The 15,207-nt window shown below is 40.0% G+C and overlaps 2 protein-coding genes across 2 annotated transcripts; one reads left to right on the top strand and one right to left on the bottom strand.

Moving 5' to 3' along the window:
- Nucleotides 1-3,769: 3,769 nt before the first annotated feature.
- LOC101174360 (proteinase-activated receptor 2) lies at nucleotides 3,770-6,941 on the top strand. Its single transcript, XM_004074500.5, has 2 exons — nucleotides 3,770-3,926; nucleotides 5,092-6,941. The coding sequence occupies exons 1-2, from the start codon at nucleotides 3,854-3,856 to the stop codon at nucleotides 6,174-6,176; spliced, it is 1,158 nt and encodes a 385-aa protein (XP_004074548.1). The 5' UTR covers nucleotides 3,770-3,853; the 3' UTR covers nucleotides 6,177-6,941.
- Nucleotides 6,942-8,028: 1,087 nt separating this feature from the next.
- On the bottom strand, nucleotides 8,029-11,601 carry ch25hl2 (cholesterol 25-hydroxylase like 2). The gene has a single exon (XM_020707478.3). The coding sequence runs from the start codon at nucleotides 11,449-11,451 to the stop codon at nucleotides 10,552-10,554; it is 900 nt and encodes a 299-aa protein (XP_020563137.1). The 5' UTR covers nucleotides 11,452-11,601; the 3' UTR covers nucleotides 8,029-10,551.
- Between the last annotated feature and the right edge of the window lie 3,606 nt (nucleotides 11,602-15,207).

The following is a 15,207-nucleotide window of genomic DNA, read 5'->3' as shown; positions in this document are numbered from 1 at the left end:
TTATAGGTCATTTTGTATAAGGTCATGAAATATTTTCCATTTCTCATATTTATATGCTATTTAGTAGATGTCTGGACACATTTTAAACACTTCATTATTATTTTTTTAGTTAAAATTTAGGATGAAGGATCAACATGCAATCCTCTTGTATAAAAACAAAACAAATAAACATCAAATTTACAGAATAATCAGAAGTTGGCTGTTTACAATGCATTAACCGTAAATGTTTTCACAAAAATACACAATTTTGAACCAACATCAAACATTTTAAATGGATTTTACACCAAAAATCAATGGCAAATTTGCAACAAAAATATTGTTAAATATAAGACAACAAGAGAGACCGAAACAAAAAATCAAGCTAGTGGAGAGTAAAATTACCTCATTTCATGATTTAAAGGGATTTTAATTCATCTATGGGTAGATGTATCATATTTCAGGTGAGCAACACAGATAAAATGGGTGTAAGTATCACAGGATTCTAGTGTTCATAGAGTATTAGGTGCTTTAAAAACTCCATTTAAATCTGTGGGAATCCTCAATGACAGTTCTGGATTGTGTATTTTAAAGAAATACTCAGAGATGCAAGAATGGGTCAAAATGCCGCTTTGAGGTGTTTTTTGATATCAGGAATTAACATTATAATACACTTAAAAGTTCAAAAAAGTGGATTTTGTATGATATTGGCCTTTTCGATAAAGTTATGCTCATTCAGGGTCTAATGTCTTCACTAAGGACAATTAAGTCTGCCAGTTGGTGAGCCTGATGAACTCATTCAGTGTGTAGGACTCAGATAAGCTAAGCCGACTACAATGATGCTAACACTTAGTGGTTGACATGCATGATGAAATTGAGAAACAAACAACAGCACAGGAAGATACAACATTACATAATCAACTGTTGTTACGCAGTGAAGCATTGTAGTTATATAACACTAAGGTACTGTGGGAAAATTTACAGTACTTTACTGTAGTTCTTGTAAATCCCTTACAGTAAGCTGCAGTGTGAAACATACAGACTGTATTGATAACGTACAATGAAAAGTTTTACAGTGTTTAAATATGTTTATCTAGTATTATTTTAAATATGTCTTAAAATGCCTTTTTGACCTCTTAAAGTCCCACTTGGATCCTCTTTAATCTATTTTTAAAGCGTTCCCAGAGGCCTTTTAATTATGCTGATTTTATCCAAAATTTTAAAAAAGACAACCTGTCGTTTATGCAGAGCAGTCTGCACCTCACTTCCCATCATCTCTCACCCCTTCTAGCTTACAGCCCCTCACAACCCCAAAGCGGTGCAACAAATATGGCGAGCAATATTGGAGCCATCCAGCCGTACAGTTTTGAGCCAGATTCCAGATCTGACAAGGAAAACACAACTGTTCATGGATCCATTTTTCTGCAGGCGGATGCATCTGAATGGAGCGGAGCAGGAAGCTTATGGCCCACCCAGTGCATAACAAATACAATCTTTTTCTAACTGTTTTTTCTGCTCCTGCTGTACAACGCTCCAAATAAAGCAAATTCCCCAGTCGACTGCACGATGGTGTAGTGGTTGCCTCACACTAAGAAGGCTCCCGGTTCAAGTCCCACACCTGAAACAGAATAGAGGACCTTTCTGTGTTTGTTCTCCCCGTGCATGGGTGGGTTTTCTTCCTCCCTGTCCAAAAACATGCTTCATAGGTTAATTGGTTAATCTAAATTGCCTCTAGGTGTGAAGGTGAGATTTATTGAGTGTGTGATTGTGTCCGTGCGACAGACTGGCGACCTGTCCAGGTGTACCCTGCCTTTGCCCATGAGTGGCCGGGATAGGCTCCAGCAGCCCTGTGACCCCGAAAGGGACAAAACGGGTTTACAAGATGAACAAATGCATTCCCCCAGTGTCAAGAATCTGTAGTCAAACAGCAAACGTAAGGACCTTTTCCCAAGCGTTGGTGGAGTAAACATGACTCTGTGGGGGTTATTCAACGATTTTTAGTGTTAAAGTTGTACAGATGGTGTCAATTATTAACACCCAAAAGAGTTATGTTAACTCTGAAAATTGAACACTATGTTCAGTGTCACTTTAACACTGTGTAGATGAGGTCCATATGTTATTTTGGCTCAGAAGTAAAATCAGCTCTTTAAGTGTTATATTATCACATCTGTATTTAGTGTGTAGATTAAAAGGTTTCCAGTCAACACTCCCCACAGTGACAGGGAACCACCTCCTCCTGAAGCAGCTCCTAGAATAGTTGAATTTGCATCAAAGGGAGGAGATGTCAAGAAATTTGTTTATTTCCTTCAGTATTTTCTAGCATTACCAACGCAGTGCTAACGCCTACATAGATAAGCCGCCATATTCTTATTCTTCCTGCGGATGCTATTTATCAGAGCATCAGCAGCATACCTTTGGTTTTCATGTGACCTGAAAGCATGTTTCAATTTCATGTAGACATGAGGTAATGGACATTTTTGGAATTGTTCTGGCATTCGCTGACTCAGAAGCACACTCAGGGTGTGGGTTTATTTAAAGGCAGGGCTTACAGGAAAAGTTCACTACAATATGCAAGCAAAAGACAAATCATGCTCTTTTCTTTTATTACATTTACTTTGCAAATATAATTGAAATAATTCTCAAAGAAAACATTTTAAGAAAGCAACATGATAATAAAAAATTCTAATTAGTGTAAAAACATTATGTCCAGTATTATCTACATTAACATAAAAATAAAGACAATGAAACTAAATAAATATAAGTTTCACCTTGACCTTTTATTTTATTGACTTTGTGTCTGTCAGGCAGGACATTTCCTGTTAGATTCATAATAGGGGTGGTTAGACCAGTTTTTAGGACAGTGTTTCTTACAGAACACTTTTTGGAACTTTTGGACAAAAGAAAATCACAAAGACAACCTCACAACTTTATTCACTTCTTTTAAACTTCCTAAAAATTAATTTCTTTTTGATTTTTTTTCTACTCTCAAGCTCTCATTTCATTTTATTTGAGTTTTTTTTTGTTTTGTGGCAATCAAATTTAAAAAATATATATATAAATTATTTTTCTTCAGCGTTTTCTGACCCTAAAATATATGCTAACCCGTTTTATAGCCTGAGTAGAAATTAAAATTTTAGTAAATGTGTGCAACCTTATTAAGTAACATCTAAAATAGCATGATTAGGAGCTATTATAATGTCAGGAAGATCTAAATATTTTCTTTGTAAAAATTTCTAATCAATATATGCAGTACTATTTCATATCATATGATATTTATTAAATTACATTGCACTACATATTATATATATATATATATATATATATATATATATATATATATATATATATATATATATATATATATATATATATATATATATATATATATATATATATATATATATATATATATATAAAATCGTATTCAAATAAAGTGAATGATATGTGAAGAAAATATTATTAATATGATTAAAAATACATTTATTTAATTGTATTCTATTTTAATTTCTTTGTCTTCTTTCTTTTTGTCCTTTGATTTTTTTTAAGTTAATCCAATATTTCCTATTTTCAATATTTCATTCCTTGGTTTTTTAAAAGAACCGTATTATTAATCTAATTGAGTGTGTGCCGTGTGTTATTTTTATTTTTTTATGGGGAAAAACGACAACATCTTTGTTTGGTTTACTCACGCACCGAAACCATAGCAACCGTGAAAGAACACCAGCCACCCGAGAGCAATGCGGGGTGGGCGGTTTCGAGTGACGTCACCGCTGCAGCAGGTAGTCTCGGGGCGTGTCGTCGAAGTTTTCTTAAAGGGTCTCCCCGACAAGAGGAAACGTGAAGACGCACGCGCGCCCAGAGGAATTACCTGTGAAACATGGAGTCCGTGCGGATCCTAGGAGCCGTGCTGCTGCTTTTCTGCTGCTTTTATGTGGGAGAATCCAAAAACTGTAAGTTCTGCTTTTGTTTCACTGACATGAGTGTTTGTTTTCAGAAGGGAAAAAAAAAATCCCAGACGAGAAGACAATTACCTCTTCTGTTAATAATTAAAACAATATCGTTTACGTAACAACCGGGTTATGCTTTTATTACAAGCTCTGGACTAGTTTTTACGATTTACTTTATTATCTTTACCCTTAAAACTATTACAGCAAAGATATTAGTTTTTGTATATTAAACAGTTGTTTAACTTGAACCCTTTTGATTTTCTGTTGTTCTCAGTGAAGCTTGCAGGACAGAAACCATTAGTTTCTCTGGGAAGTTCTTTTTGAATGCATTCATTTTTGCTGAAGGCCCATTTTGTGGCTGAGGAGAACTTCTTACTTCTTTACTAGAACAGTGAGGATCGGGGAAACTCTTCAAAGCCACACCTCATTAGGTCTACTTAGCAGCCCATGGGACTGAGTGACCATAGGAACATGAATTCTTGTTTTTGGACGAGCTTGGTTTTGGTTTTGACATTGCCCGTGGACGTCCCACATCAGGCATGTCCATTTATAGTCCTCAAGGGCAGGATTTTGTGTTTCATGGTGTTTGTCATTGGTGGAGCACACCTGATGCAGGTAATCCGCAGAAGAAGGTGGGGCAGGGTTTTTACAGAAACCAGCAGTGCAACACACAGCCAAGACTTAAACCGGACGGTCTCGTTTTAACACTAAGGGCCTTCGACGTTTCACTGCGTTTATTGAAATGCAAGTGCACTAAAACATGCTAAGATCGTTTTTAGCTTTTTTTAAATGATCAGATTTTTCGCTTAAAGAAGAAGATATGAGACTCGGGATAGTTTAGCCACTCTTTCCTCCTCACGAGAAGAAAATGTCAGCAATGTGTCGTATTTTGCCGACATGTCGGCTCATACATTATCAACGCCAATGCTGCGTGCGTCTGTGCAACCGTGTTTACGGAGGACAGACCTCCAGAAGTTTACAAAAATAACACAGCGTTTGAAGTTGATTAGCAAACATCTGATTACTCCCAGTTATTCAATGCTTGATCAAATTCATCAATGTACCGGTACCTGTTGGTTATTGACCAACAAACATCTCGGGGTTTGTTGTGATAAATATCGTTGTTTTGAGCTACCTAACGTTTTTCTCTCTCTCTCTCATTTTTTAGCTCGAACATTTATAGCGCAGGAAGACCCTAACAACTCGGGTCTTTATATCACGAGTGCAGAAGCTGTGAAGACTCTGAAGAGTCCCCTGACCACCGTTTTCTTCCCGATGATCTACATCCTGGTGTTTGTGGTGGGACTTCCCGCAAATGGAATGGCTATATGGGTGTTCCTCTTCAGGACCCAGAAGAAGCACCCTTCTTCGATCTACATGGCCAACCTGGCTCTGGCTGACCTTCTCTTCGTCATCTGGCTGCCTCTGAAAATTTCGTACCACCTAAATGGCAACGACTGGACCTATGGAGAGCCGATGTGCAAAGTCCTTATCAGCTTCTTCTACGGGAACATGTACTGCTCCGTGCTGTTCATCACATGCCTCAGCGTGCAAAGATACTGGGTTGTTGCACACCCTCTGTCCATGCAAAGGAAGAACAACAAAATTGCGATTGGCATCTCTCTGGCCATTTGGGCTTTTATTTGGCTAACTACCACGCCTCTATACCTGTACGACCACACGGTGAAGCTCAAGGATCCCAACGTGACCACTTGCCATGATGTGAGCATCATTAAAGACGCCGAATACCCGTTCGGCTCCATCCAGCTCCAGTTCTACTACTTCATCTTCATGGGTCTGGTAGTGTTCCTTGTCCCATGTGTGGTGATCATTGCGGCCTACATCCTTCTACTGAAAACATTGGGGGGCGCCAAGGAGGAGAACGCTACATCAAAGAACCGACACAAAGTAGTTGTGCTGATTGTGATCGTCCTGGTGACGTTCCTGGTCTGTTTCATCCCCAGCAACATCATGCTGGTGTTGCATTATTCCCTTCTGAAAGACGGGATGGCAGAAAATAGTTACAGCTTCTACATTACCACCCTGTGCCTGTCGAGCCTCAACAGCTGCCTGGACCCATTCATCTACTACTTTGTGTCGGAGGACTTCAGGAACCACGTGAAGAACACGCTGCTCTGCAGGAGCAGCCGGACTGTGGAGAGAATGAGAGTATCCTTTAGCTCCATGAAATACTCCAAAAAGAGCAAGGCGTATGTGTCGGATTCGGGAACCACGCAGACCAGCACCTTGTAGCACGAAACCCTTGTTGTCACGTTAACCCTCTAATACCTAAGCTGTTGCTAGCGACAGCAAAGTAACACATGTTCCTTGAACTAGCGTAACTCTTTGACCATGTACACAATAGATGTAATTCTAACAGATTCTGATGCTGAGAAAAGCGACTATATGCAAAACTTTGTTAGTACAGTTAGCGGTTTACGTTAATTGTGTAATTGTAACATATCACAATCCATTGGAGTTGCCTATATAATGCTTTTCTTGAGCCTTTCAGAGTAAACTATATTCTTATATATGATAATATATGACCCATAGCACACTAAAGAATGTTTTTTTAATGACATATTAGTTATTTTCACAGTTCAATTGTTGACACTGCATGGTATAGGCCCTTTGCATAAACGGTTAAAAAGTTACGATAGCTCAACGAACGTCAACACTAAAGCCAACGCTCAGGTGTTAATAGATTAACAAAGTTAGACTTACAAAATGTGAAAAAAACTGTGGTTAATAATAAAAAAACCTCAACTATTGTTGTTAAATATGTATTTTATATTGTACATAATGGTGGGGAACGTCTGTCCAAGGCCGGGGTTTGGTGCCATTCACGAAAGCAACTTAACAATTATGTAATGTTTGATGATGACGCTAATGCTAACTAGTTAGCATGTTTAAGATGAGTTGTGCAACACTGTTTTTATTTTTTTATGGTTTCTCTGTATTTTTTACAGCTACTAAAATGTTACATATTTTTTTATAAATAAAAGCGACAGAAGGAAATATCTGTGAAAGTCCTTCGTGCTGTTTTGGTTGAGTCACGCCGAGCCGCGCTGTTCCTCTGACGGTCACAGATGTAATCAGAGGTTGATCATCTTGATGAGTTGAAATGTTGAGAATTCTGGGAATGTGCTGGTGACTTGCACCATGAGAAGGAACACTTCTTTAGGAGGTTTTCTGGTTAAAAAAGGCAGCCAGAGCTTGGGAGTGGGGGTGGAAATGCTTGAGAACAGGATGGGACATGCTTTGACGATGATCCTATCCACTGGTTTCAGTACAAGTCATTGTTTTAGTTACTTCTACGTCAAAGAAGTTTTGTTTTTTAGCTTCATGGCAGAGCCTCAAAGCCGTATTTCTCTATTTTCTCAACCTAAAGGAAAACAAAGAGTTTATTGTTTCTGACTGAGGGGTCCTTAGTTCATTTGTTTTTGGAGATAAGAAGTCAGTGTTTCAAGCCCCACCCAAGTCACCTCCCTCCCCCAGGTAAACAGACCGTGAACGATGAGGTAAATGATTAAGAGTCACCTGTCCTTTTGTCAGCACTCGAGTTACCTTTTTCAGGCATTGTGGGTAGAGCAGCATCTGCCATGATGATCGACTTCAGGACGAGTATAAAACAAACAAAAGAAGAACAATAAAGTCTTTGTAGCTCATTTGATAATTTGCTTTCATTAGTTCTGTTAAGATAACTTCACAGTAATATTTAATGACTTAAAAAAATTGTTTTCTCGCAGCGTGATGCTATGGATAAAAAAGGAGCCACATTTTAAGAGAGATGCATTAAAACCTAAAATCCAAATAACAGATTTATATTTAAAGTGTAGCCTGCTTTAATGTGGCACACTCTAAAGAAATACAAAAAAAGTATTAGATTGTGCTGATAAATATGGAAGGGATAATTCCCAATGAGGTTGCGCCTGTAAAGTCCATTAAAGTCTAATAATGGACACTTCGAAGGGCATTGTCCTTATACCACAATTACAAAAACAATATTTTAAAATGTAATATTAAGTAAATCAATTATTCTTGTTATTTTTAACATTATAATGTATTTCACAAAAAGTGGAGTTAGTATTTAATATACATTCACTTAAACCAGTTTGTGTTTTTATTATGCATTTAAGCTGAAACATAAATGTTTACACTTTCATGACCACTGCTTCCTCTTTCCACCATGAATGTACAAAAACAAATACTACACAAAAACAATTACTTTATGCAAAATTGTTTTTCAATGATAAGTTCTCCATTTTGCTAAAGCATCATGGGAAATCCGTTTCAGTCTCCTAAAATATTTGTGAAGTCTGCAACAAAGTAAAAGTCTGCGGGTGTTGATATGTAAAAGTTTCAAAAGTTTTGTTTCTAATAAAAGTTACACTTTAACCCAACATTTGACCCTCCATACATAGGGTTCTTAAGAATAAAATATAAAATCATAAATATATTTTTTAACGTTTTGACACAAAGAAAATGCATGCAGGTGACTTTTGTACATTTTGTGGCTTCATTGTTTCTGAATTTAAAGAGGTTGCTATGGTGATATAATCAGATTCAACTTTACTGTCAATGTGGCTAAAATGCAGTCGTCATCCAACCAGAAGTGCTTTTTTTTTTTTTACAATGCAGACTAATAATATATAGGAGGAAGGAACTGACTATTAAAATAAAAAACATATTTCCCCTCTTCAAGGTTGTCCCAGACAGTGTTAACATTTTGAAGTTTCAAATTTTTTTTTGAATAAAATAATAATGCTGGTAAAACGGGAGGAGCAGGGGCGGAGCTACGGAGGGGCAAAGGCCCCCTTAGCTAAAAAGCTTTGCCTCCCAATTTTTGAGTCAGTTTTAAGTATCGTTAGTATTGAGAAACCATCAACAGAAGCTTCTTTCAGCATTGCAAAAATTACAAAATGCATTTTTTAAAACAAAATCTTCGGCCCCTCAAATTATAGGCTTCAAAATCCTTTAATTTGTAATGGCCTCCTAGACCGGTGTTGTCATTTGCCACCCTAGTCTTTTACCCCCTCCCTTCTCATATAAAATTACCATAAAGACCATAAAATGAGTCAACTTTGTGCTGCAGGTTGTTGCAAATCCAAAAGCTAGAATTAAAAGAATGGAAAAAGACCAAATATAATCAAATCCACAAATGAATCAGTCCAGAATCCTGTTAACCAGAAACAAATACAAAACGATGATTCGACAAAACACACAGAAATGAGAACAACAGAGAAAAAGGGCTGACAGACGGCGTGTAAGCAGGTGGACACAAAAAACAACCACAAACTTGTCTGGTCGGTCGTGTTCCTCCTTTGCCTGCAGGGGGAGGAGCTTGTGTACAGCCCCCTTTTTAATGTTTATATAAACTAATAGTCACGTTGAGAAACAATTATGTTTTTCCTTCTGCATGCTCCATAAAATATTGCTCCTTTGGATCACATTTGAACTTTAAGCTTGGTACAAATATCCAAACGATCAAAGTTGTACATGCAGGTAAAAGGGAACACAGACTTCTCAAAAACTCAGAGGAATCAACAGGTACTTATGACGCGCTTCAAAGGTTCCTCATCAAGAGGATTTGCAGAACTGTGGTTTGTGCTAACTAGGCCACCAAATACGAAATATGAGGATCTTTGCCTTTCACACAAAGGCTTACTGAGACACTATATGCAGACGGATGTGCACCAGAGAGGTGTGTCAGGTGGAAAGCAAAATCAGGTCTGACCAGTTCTGGCTGCTGCTTGACTGTAAACAACTGCAGAGCATGAAAATGAGTCACTGGTTCCAGTGCCGTTTCAGTCTCGCTAAAATCAGTTGGACGTGTTCTTGCTTAAAAAAAAGTATGTAAAAACAGAGTGAAGGGTTTGTTTTGGGTTCCTGTGTTTAACTTGTTGCTCATCATGCAGACAAGGATTTGCAGCTCTTGCAGGAGGAAAGACCTCTGCTGGTTCTCAAGAGGAAATGCATGTGTTGTCATTTAAAAGAATCAATTTCTGCCTAGGTGATGACTCAAGTTCAGTATTTGTTTACCTACCTACACCAGGAAGAACAATAGTAATTCAGGCCAACCCAGATCCGTTTCCGACTTTGCATTCCCCGGATTTTCTCCTCTGCTACAGATTCCTGCAGGCAGACTGTCTCCCCTCAAAGGCAGGGTGATAGATTAGTATTGCACCCATGCTTGATGCTGGGATGCAGCTAAAAGACAGCCTTTCATTGCGAGAGGGAGGCAGAGGGTTTGGGAATCCTTTCCGACGGATCTCACCGTCTGAAAGACGGCGCGACAGCTGCCTAATGCAGTTTGATGTTTTATTTTTGTAAGGCCAATGCAAACACATCGCACACGCACAATGACCTAAGAACGGCTTAAAGAGAAGCAAAAACGCAGCAGTACAGTGATATATACAGGAGGAATTTCTACGCCCATTTGTACATTCATCGCAGCACAGGATGACCGATGTTGGCAAAATATTCTATTTGTCAAGCAAGTCAGGAGGTGTTAGAGCAGTTCCAGAAAACTTAGTGAGACGACGTCAAAGAGAAAAGGTGAAAGGATGGAATGTAAACGAGTCTGTGTGGATCAGAGCAGAGTCAGTCAGAGGTTCATTCAGCCTCTTCACTCTTTCTTCTCATTCATCTCGTCTGGCTCCCACTTGGCAGCGTGGCTGGATTGAGCTGGCGCGATGTGCGTCCCTCCCAGCCAGTCCCAGTGCGCAAAGAATGGGGCAAAGTTAGTGCCCGGGCGCTGGTGGTGAACATCGTGCTTGGGAGCTCCCCCCCAGAGGCCAAAGGGCACCAGGTTGTGCATGGCCCAGGGGAAGTCGTAGCCGCAGTGGTCCTCGGTGGAAACGTAGACGTTGAAGACCATGAAGCCCCACGTCGTGAGGCAGTGGCACTGCAGCAGGATGGGGTCGATGGTGGCCCAGAATCCCACGCTGAACAGCTCCCAGCCGGACAGGTACTGCGTGACCAGGCTGAAGGGCTGGTTGTACTGGTGGTGGACGGCGTGGAAGGTGCGGTACAGCCAGGGGACCCGGTGGTGCAAGAGGTGCCACAGGTAGTACTGGAAATCGAAGACAAACATGCAGCCCAGGATGCCCAGGAAGAAGCTCCAGAGGGTGGGGGCTTCAGGGGGCAGAGGAGTCGGTGGTCGCCACAGCCACTGCGCCACTGCAGCGGGAAAAATGAAGAACAGGTGGTTGTAGATGGTGACGCCAAGAGTCATCCAGATGTTGGGCCAGGTGACGGGCTTGTCAGGATGCAACCGATAACGGTTGATGAATGGCCAAGAGGGAGCCAGCAAGTCCAGCACGGTGTAGAGACCCACCAGCACAAAGTAGGTGGTGACAGAGAGCACCACGGGGAAGAGAGGGCTCCTCAGAAGGTCATGGTGGTTCTGGTGGAGGTAGTCCCATAAAGGTTGCAGAACCAAGTCCTGGGACTGGCCCCCGGTCACGTTTTGAACATCCGACATCCAGGACAAAGCCTCTGCTCTGAGCAACCGGCCTGCGCTCATCACCAATGTGCCGCTTCTCTTCCAAAATGGGCCGACCCCAAAGGATTAATTCTGACGAGCCTCGGGAGAGGATAAAGAGGCACTAAATGAAAGCAGAGGTCCAATCAGCTGCCTCGTATAGGTTAAACAAATTGTCTGGTGATGTTATGCCAAATTGGACTGGCGGACGGTCTTTGGCTCTTATGTATGTTCAAGCCCCACCTCCGCCCCCCCCTCCACTCTCTGCATCTTAAAAGAAGGCACTCTGTGAAGGCCCTTTTTCATGGGTACAAGGACGGCAGCCAGAACTCAGGAGCCGGGCCACAGCGGCTCTCATTTTTTGACCCAAATCATGGAGAGAGAGCTTCCGCCTCCTTGTGAATCTGACTTCAGAGCAACGCCGACTTGGGGCCGTCAGCACAATCAAAGATATTTCCCAAAGCAGTCCGATTTTTCTGCCCTGCATGCTAATCGTAAGGCCTGATGCTGCTTCAGCCTCTCACACCCTCAGGCTCATGCAGAGAGCACAAAGAAGTCATTAATCATCGAAATGTTGTCAAATCAGACGTGCTTTGAAAGAGCTGGACAGAACTGGAGCGGCGACCGCAGCTCTTGTTTCTATGGTTTGATGCAATAATTCTGCCGACGGCTGACATGTGACTCTGAGCTGCTTCTGGTCGTTCCCCTGCTGCCGGGATTTGACAGAAGTTAGAGCATCAAGAGACCTTTAGATAAAATGTTACATCTCTCTTTAGCTGGTCTTTTACCCATTCCAGTGGTGAAAACCAGGAGACATGGAGAGGCATCTTTTAAGCAGTATGGCCCTCATTTATGGAACGGTCTGCCAGAAGACCTGAGGACCGCAGAGAGCGTTTATGCCTTTAAGAAAAGGCTCAAGACCCATCTTTTTAACCTGGCTTTTAGCTAAGTTTTACTTCTTTTATCTATCTATCTATCTATCTATCTATCTATCTATCTATCTATCTATCTATCTATCTATCTATCTATCTATCTATCTATCTATCTATCTATCTATCTATCTATCTATCTATCTATCTATCTATCTATCTATCTATCTATCTATCTATCTATCTATCTATCTATCTATCTATCTATCTATCTATCTATCTATCTATCTATCTATCTATCTATCTATCTATCTATCTATCTATCTGTTTATTTATTCGTTTTATCCTGTTTTGTGAATTTACGGGGAGCCGGTTTAGCTCGTGCTGGTTTGCGGCACCTTCCGTCTGTGAAACCAGGGCTCAACTCCGGGCTGCTCCCTGTTCCCTTCTCTACCTCTGTGCCAGTCCCAAGCCCGGTTGCTTTGAGAGGGTTGCGCCAGGAAGGGCATCCGGCATAAAACGTTGCCAAGTTTACCATGCGACTTGTTCACTGTGGCGACCCCTGATGGGAAAAGCTGAAAGGGAAACAACATCTTGTTTTGTGAATTTACACTCGATTTTTAATGCTTTATTTTAATTCACCTTGTTTCAATGTTTTATAATTTATGGCTTTTATCTGTATTTTTACTTTTTCATTCTCATTTATATTTAAATTTTTATTATCTGTGCTTCCTCAGTTGGATCCTCTCCCTCTGGGTCGGCTGCTGTTCAGCCGCTGCAGCTCTAGATGGGGACCTGCCACCATGCTGTGGTGGAGCGGTCCCCCCCTGTGATGCTGCATCTGGCAGTCTATGCAGTTATTCCCAGAGAGGGAAGTCCAAATTGTTAACGTTTCCAACATCTTGTTTTCGTGCTCAGCCTATTTCTCACTGTCTTTCCCCATCTGTTAGGGGGTGGGAGGTGTGAAAGAAGTGGGGGGCTGTGTCTAGGTACGGGGAGGGGGGCCTTATTTTTTTTTTATTTTTGTGCATGTTTATTTTAATTTTCCTGCTTGTTTTTCTATCATTTATTTTGTTTTAATTTGAAGCACTTTGTGTTATAGTTTTATATGAAGAGTGCTTTATAAATAAAGTTTGATTGATTGATTGAATATTTCATGTTCGACCTTTACAAGGTTTATTTTAGGAGAGGAGATCAAAACCCTGCGTTGTTTGAGATTACATAACACAACAAAACATGGCTGTAAAGCAGAGATGAGATCACAAAACAGGAAATAATAATATATAAAAATAAATATATCTTAGCTAAGTTAATGTGACTTAAGTGAAGTTAATTTATGGTAAATTAATCATAATAAATAAAAAATAAACACTATATAAATATTTTTATATATATATATATATGTGTGTGTGTGTGTGTGGCAAACAGGAGCTGAGATAAAATGACACAAAATTGAACGAAATAAGATAAATAATCCAACATCATAAGCTGGAACGTAGAAACTATATATACTCCAGATAACATCATCGAAAAAATTACATGTCATAGGATAGCTTATGAAGCAATGTGAGGTTTCAGGGCCTTTCAGAGCATTTTTCTGCAACTCAAACATGAATTTTTAAGCTTTAAATTCAACAACGGCAAAAAAAAAAAAAAAAAACATCTGCATATAACTTGACATAGCAGAATATGATGTACTATCAGTCAGTTAGAAATTGTTTTTTTAAGCAAAAAATAAATAAATAAATAACAAAAACAAACAAAAGAATAAACAAATATATACATTTTAAACTTTGTTAGAATTCATTAATTGGAAATTCATTGGAAGATTAAAAAGGAAAAGAATATATAGAAAGATGTACACTTCCTGGTCACTTTTTTGGCTCACCTTTCCTATTGCTAACCAATGCAAAATTCTTATCAGCCAATCACATGGCAGAAACATCATGCATGTAGGCGTGTTACATGGTCAAAATGATCTGCTGCAGTTCAAACCGAGCATCAGAAAGGAGAAGAAAGTGGACTTACTTTGAACGGTTGTTGGTGCCAGACGGGCTGATCTGAGGATTTCAGGAACGGCTGATCTACTGGGATTTTCACCCACAACCACCTCTAGAGTTTATCTCTAGGTCTATGAGCAGAAATGCCTTGTTGTCACCAGAGGTCAGAGGAGAAGACTGATAGAAAGACAGCAGGAACTCAAAGAACCACTGCTTCCAATGGAGGTCTGCAGAAGAGCATCTCTGAACACAGAGCACGTCCAGCCTTGAGGCAGATGGACTCCAGCAGCAGAAGACACACCGGGTACCACTGCTGTCTGCTAAGAACAGGAAACTGAGACTGCAATTCACACAGACTCACCAAAACTGGACAATAAAAGATTGGAAAACCATTGTCAGGTCAGATGAGTCTCCATTTCTGCTGCCACATTCAGATGGTATAGGGTCAGAACAACATGAAAACATGGGTCCATCCTGCCTTGTATCAATGGCTCAGACTGGTAGTGGTGGTGGTGTAATGGTGTGGGGGATATTTTCTTGCCACATTAGTACCATAGACCAGTGTTTTTAAACCAGTGTGCCGCGGCACACTAGTGTGCCGTGGGAGATGGTCAAGTGTGCCGTGGGAAATTGCCCTCATTAACTGCACTAAGATTTCCCATCTCCAGGATTTCAGCTCTTTGTTCATCAAAACAGGCCCTGATAAAACACTGAGTAATTAGGAATATGAAAGATCTTAAAATAACTTTTTCTTTGTGTTTATTTAATTCTATTAAAGACATTTTGATAATTATGACGGTACTGCGATTTACCTGCAGTCCCCGCCCCTTTAACTGTCTCCGCCAATCATTCTTGAAGGCTTAATCACATGTCATCAGTCGGACCAATCAGAAGTTTTCACTTCCTTGTTCTTAATTCTGCTGATAAAG

Source organism: Oryzias latipes, chromosome 12, assembly GCF_053564925.1.
Source record: "Oryzias latipes strain Hd-rR chromosome 12, Olatipes_Hd-rR_3.1".
Taxonomy (NCBI): domain Eukaryota; kingdom Metazoa; phylum Chordata; class Actinopteri; order Beloniformes; family Adrianichthyidae; genus Oryzias; species Oryzias latipes.
Note: the sequence above shows the minus strand (reverse complement) of the source record. Positions and strands in the feature narration are given on the sequence as shown.

Coding starts and splice junctions, on each gene's coding strand:
- LOC101174360 (XM_004074500.5), top strand. CDS start 3,854: ATGGAGTCCGTGCGGATCCTAGGAGCCGTGCTGCTGCTTTTCTGCTGC. Junction 3,927..5,091: donor TGTGGGAGAATCCAAAAACT/GTAAGTTCTGCT, acceptor CTCATTTTTTAG/CTCGAACATTTATAGCGCAG.
- ch25hl2 (XM_020707478.3), bottom strand. CDS start 11,451: ATGAGCGCAGGCCGGTTGCTCAGAGCAGAGGCTTTGTCCTGGATGTCG.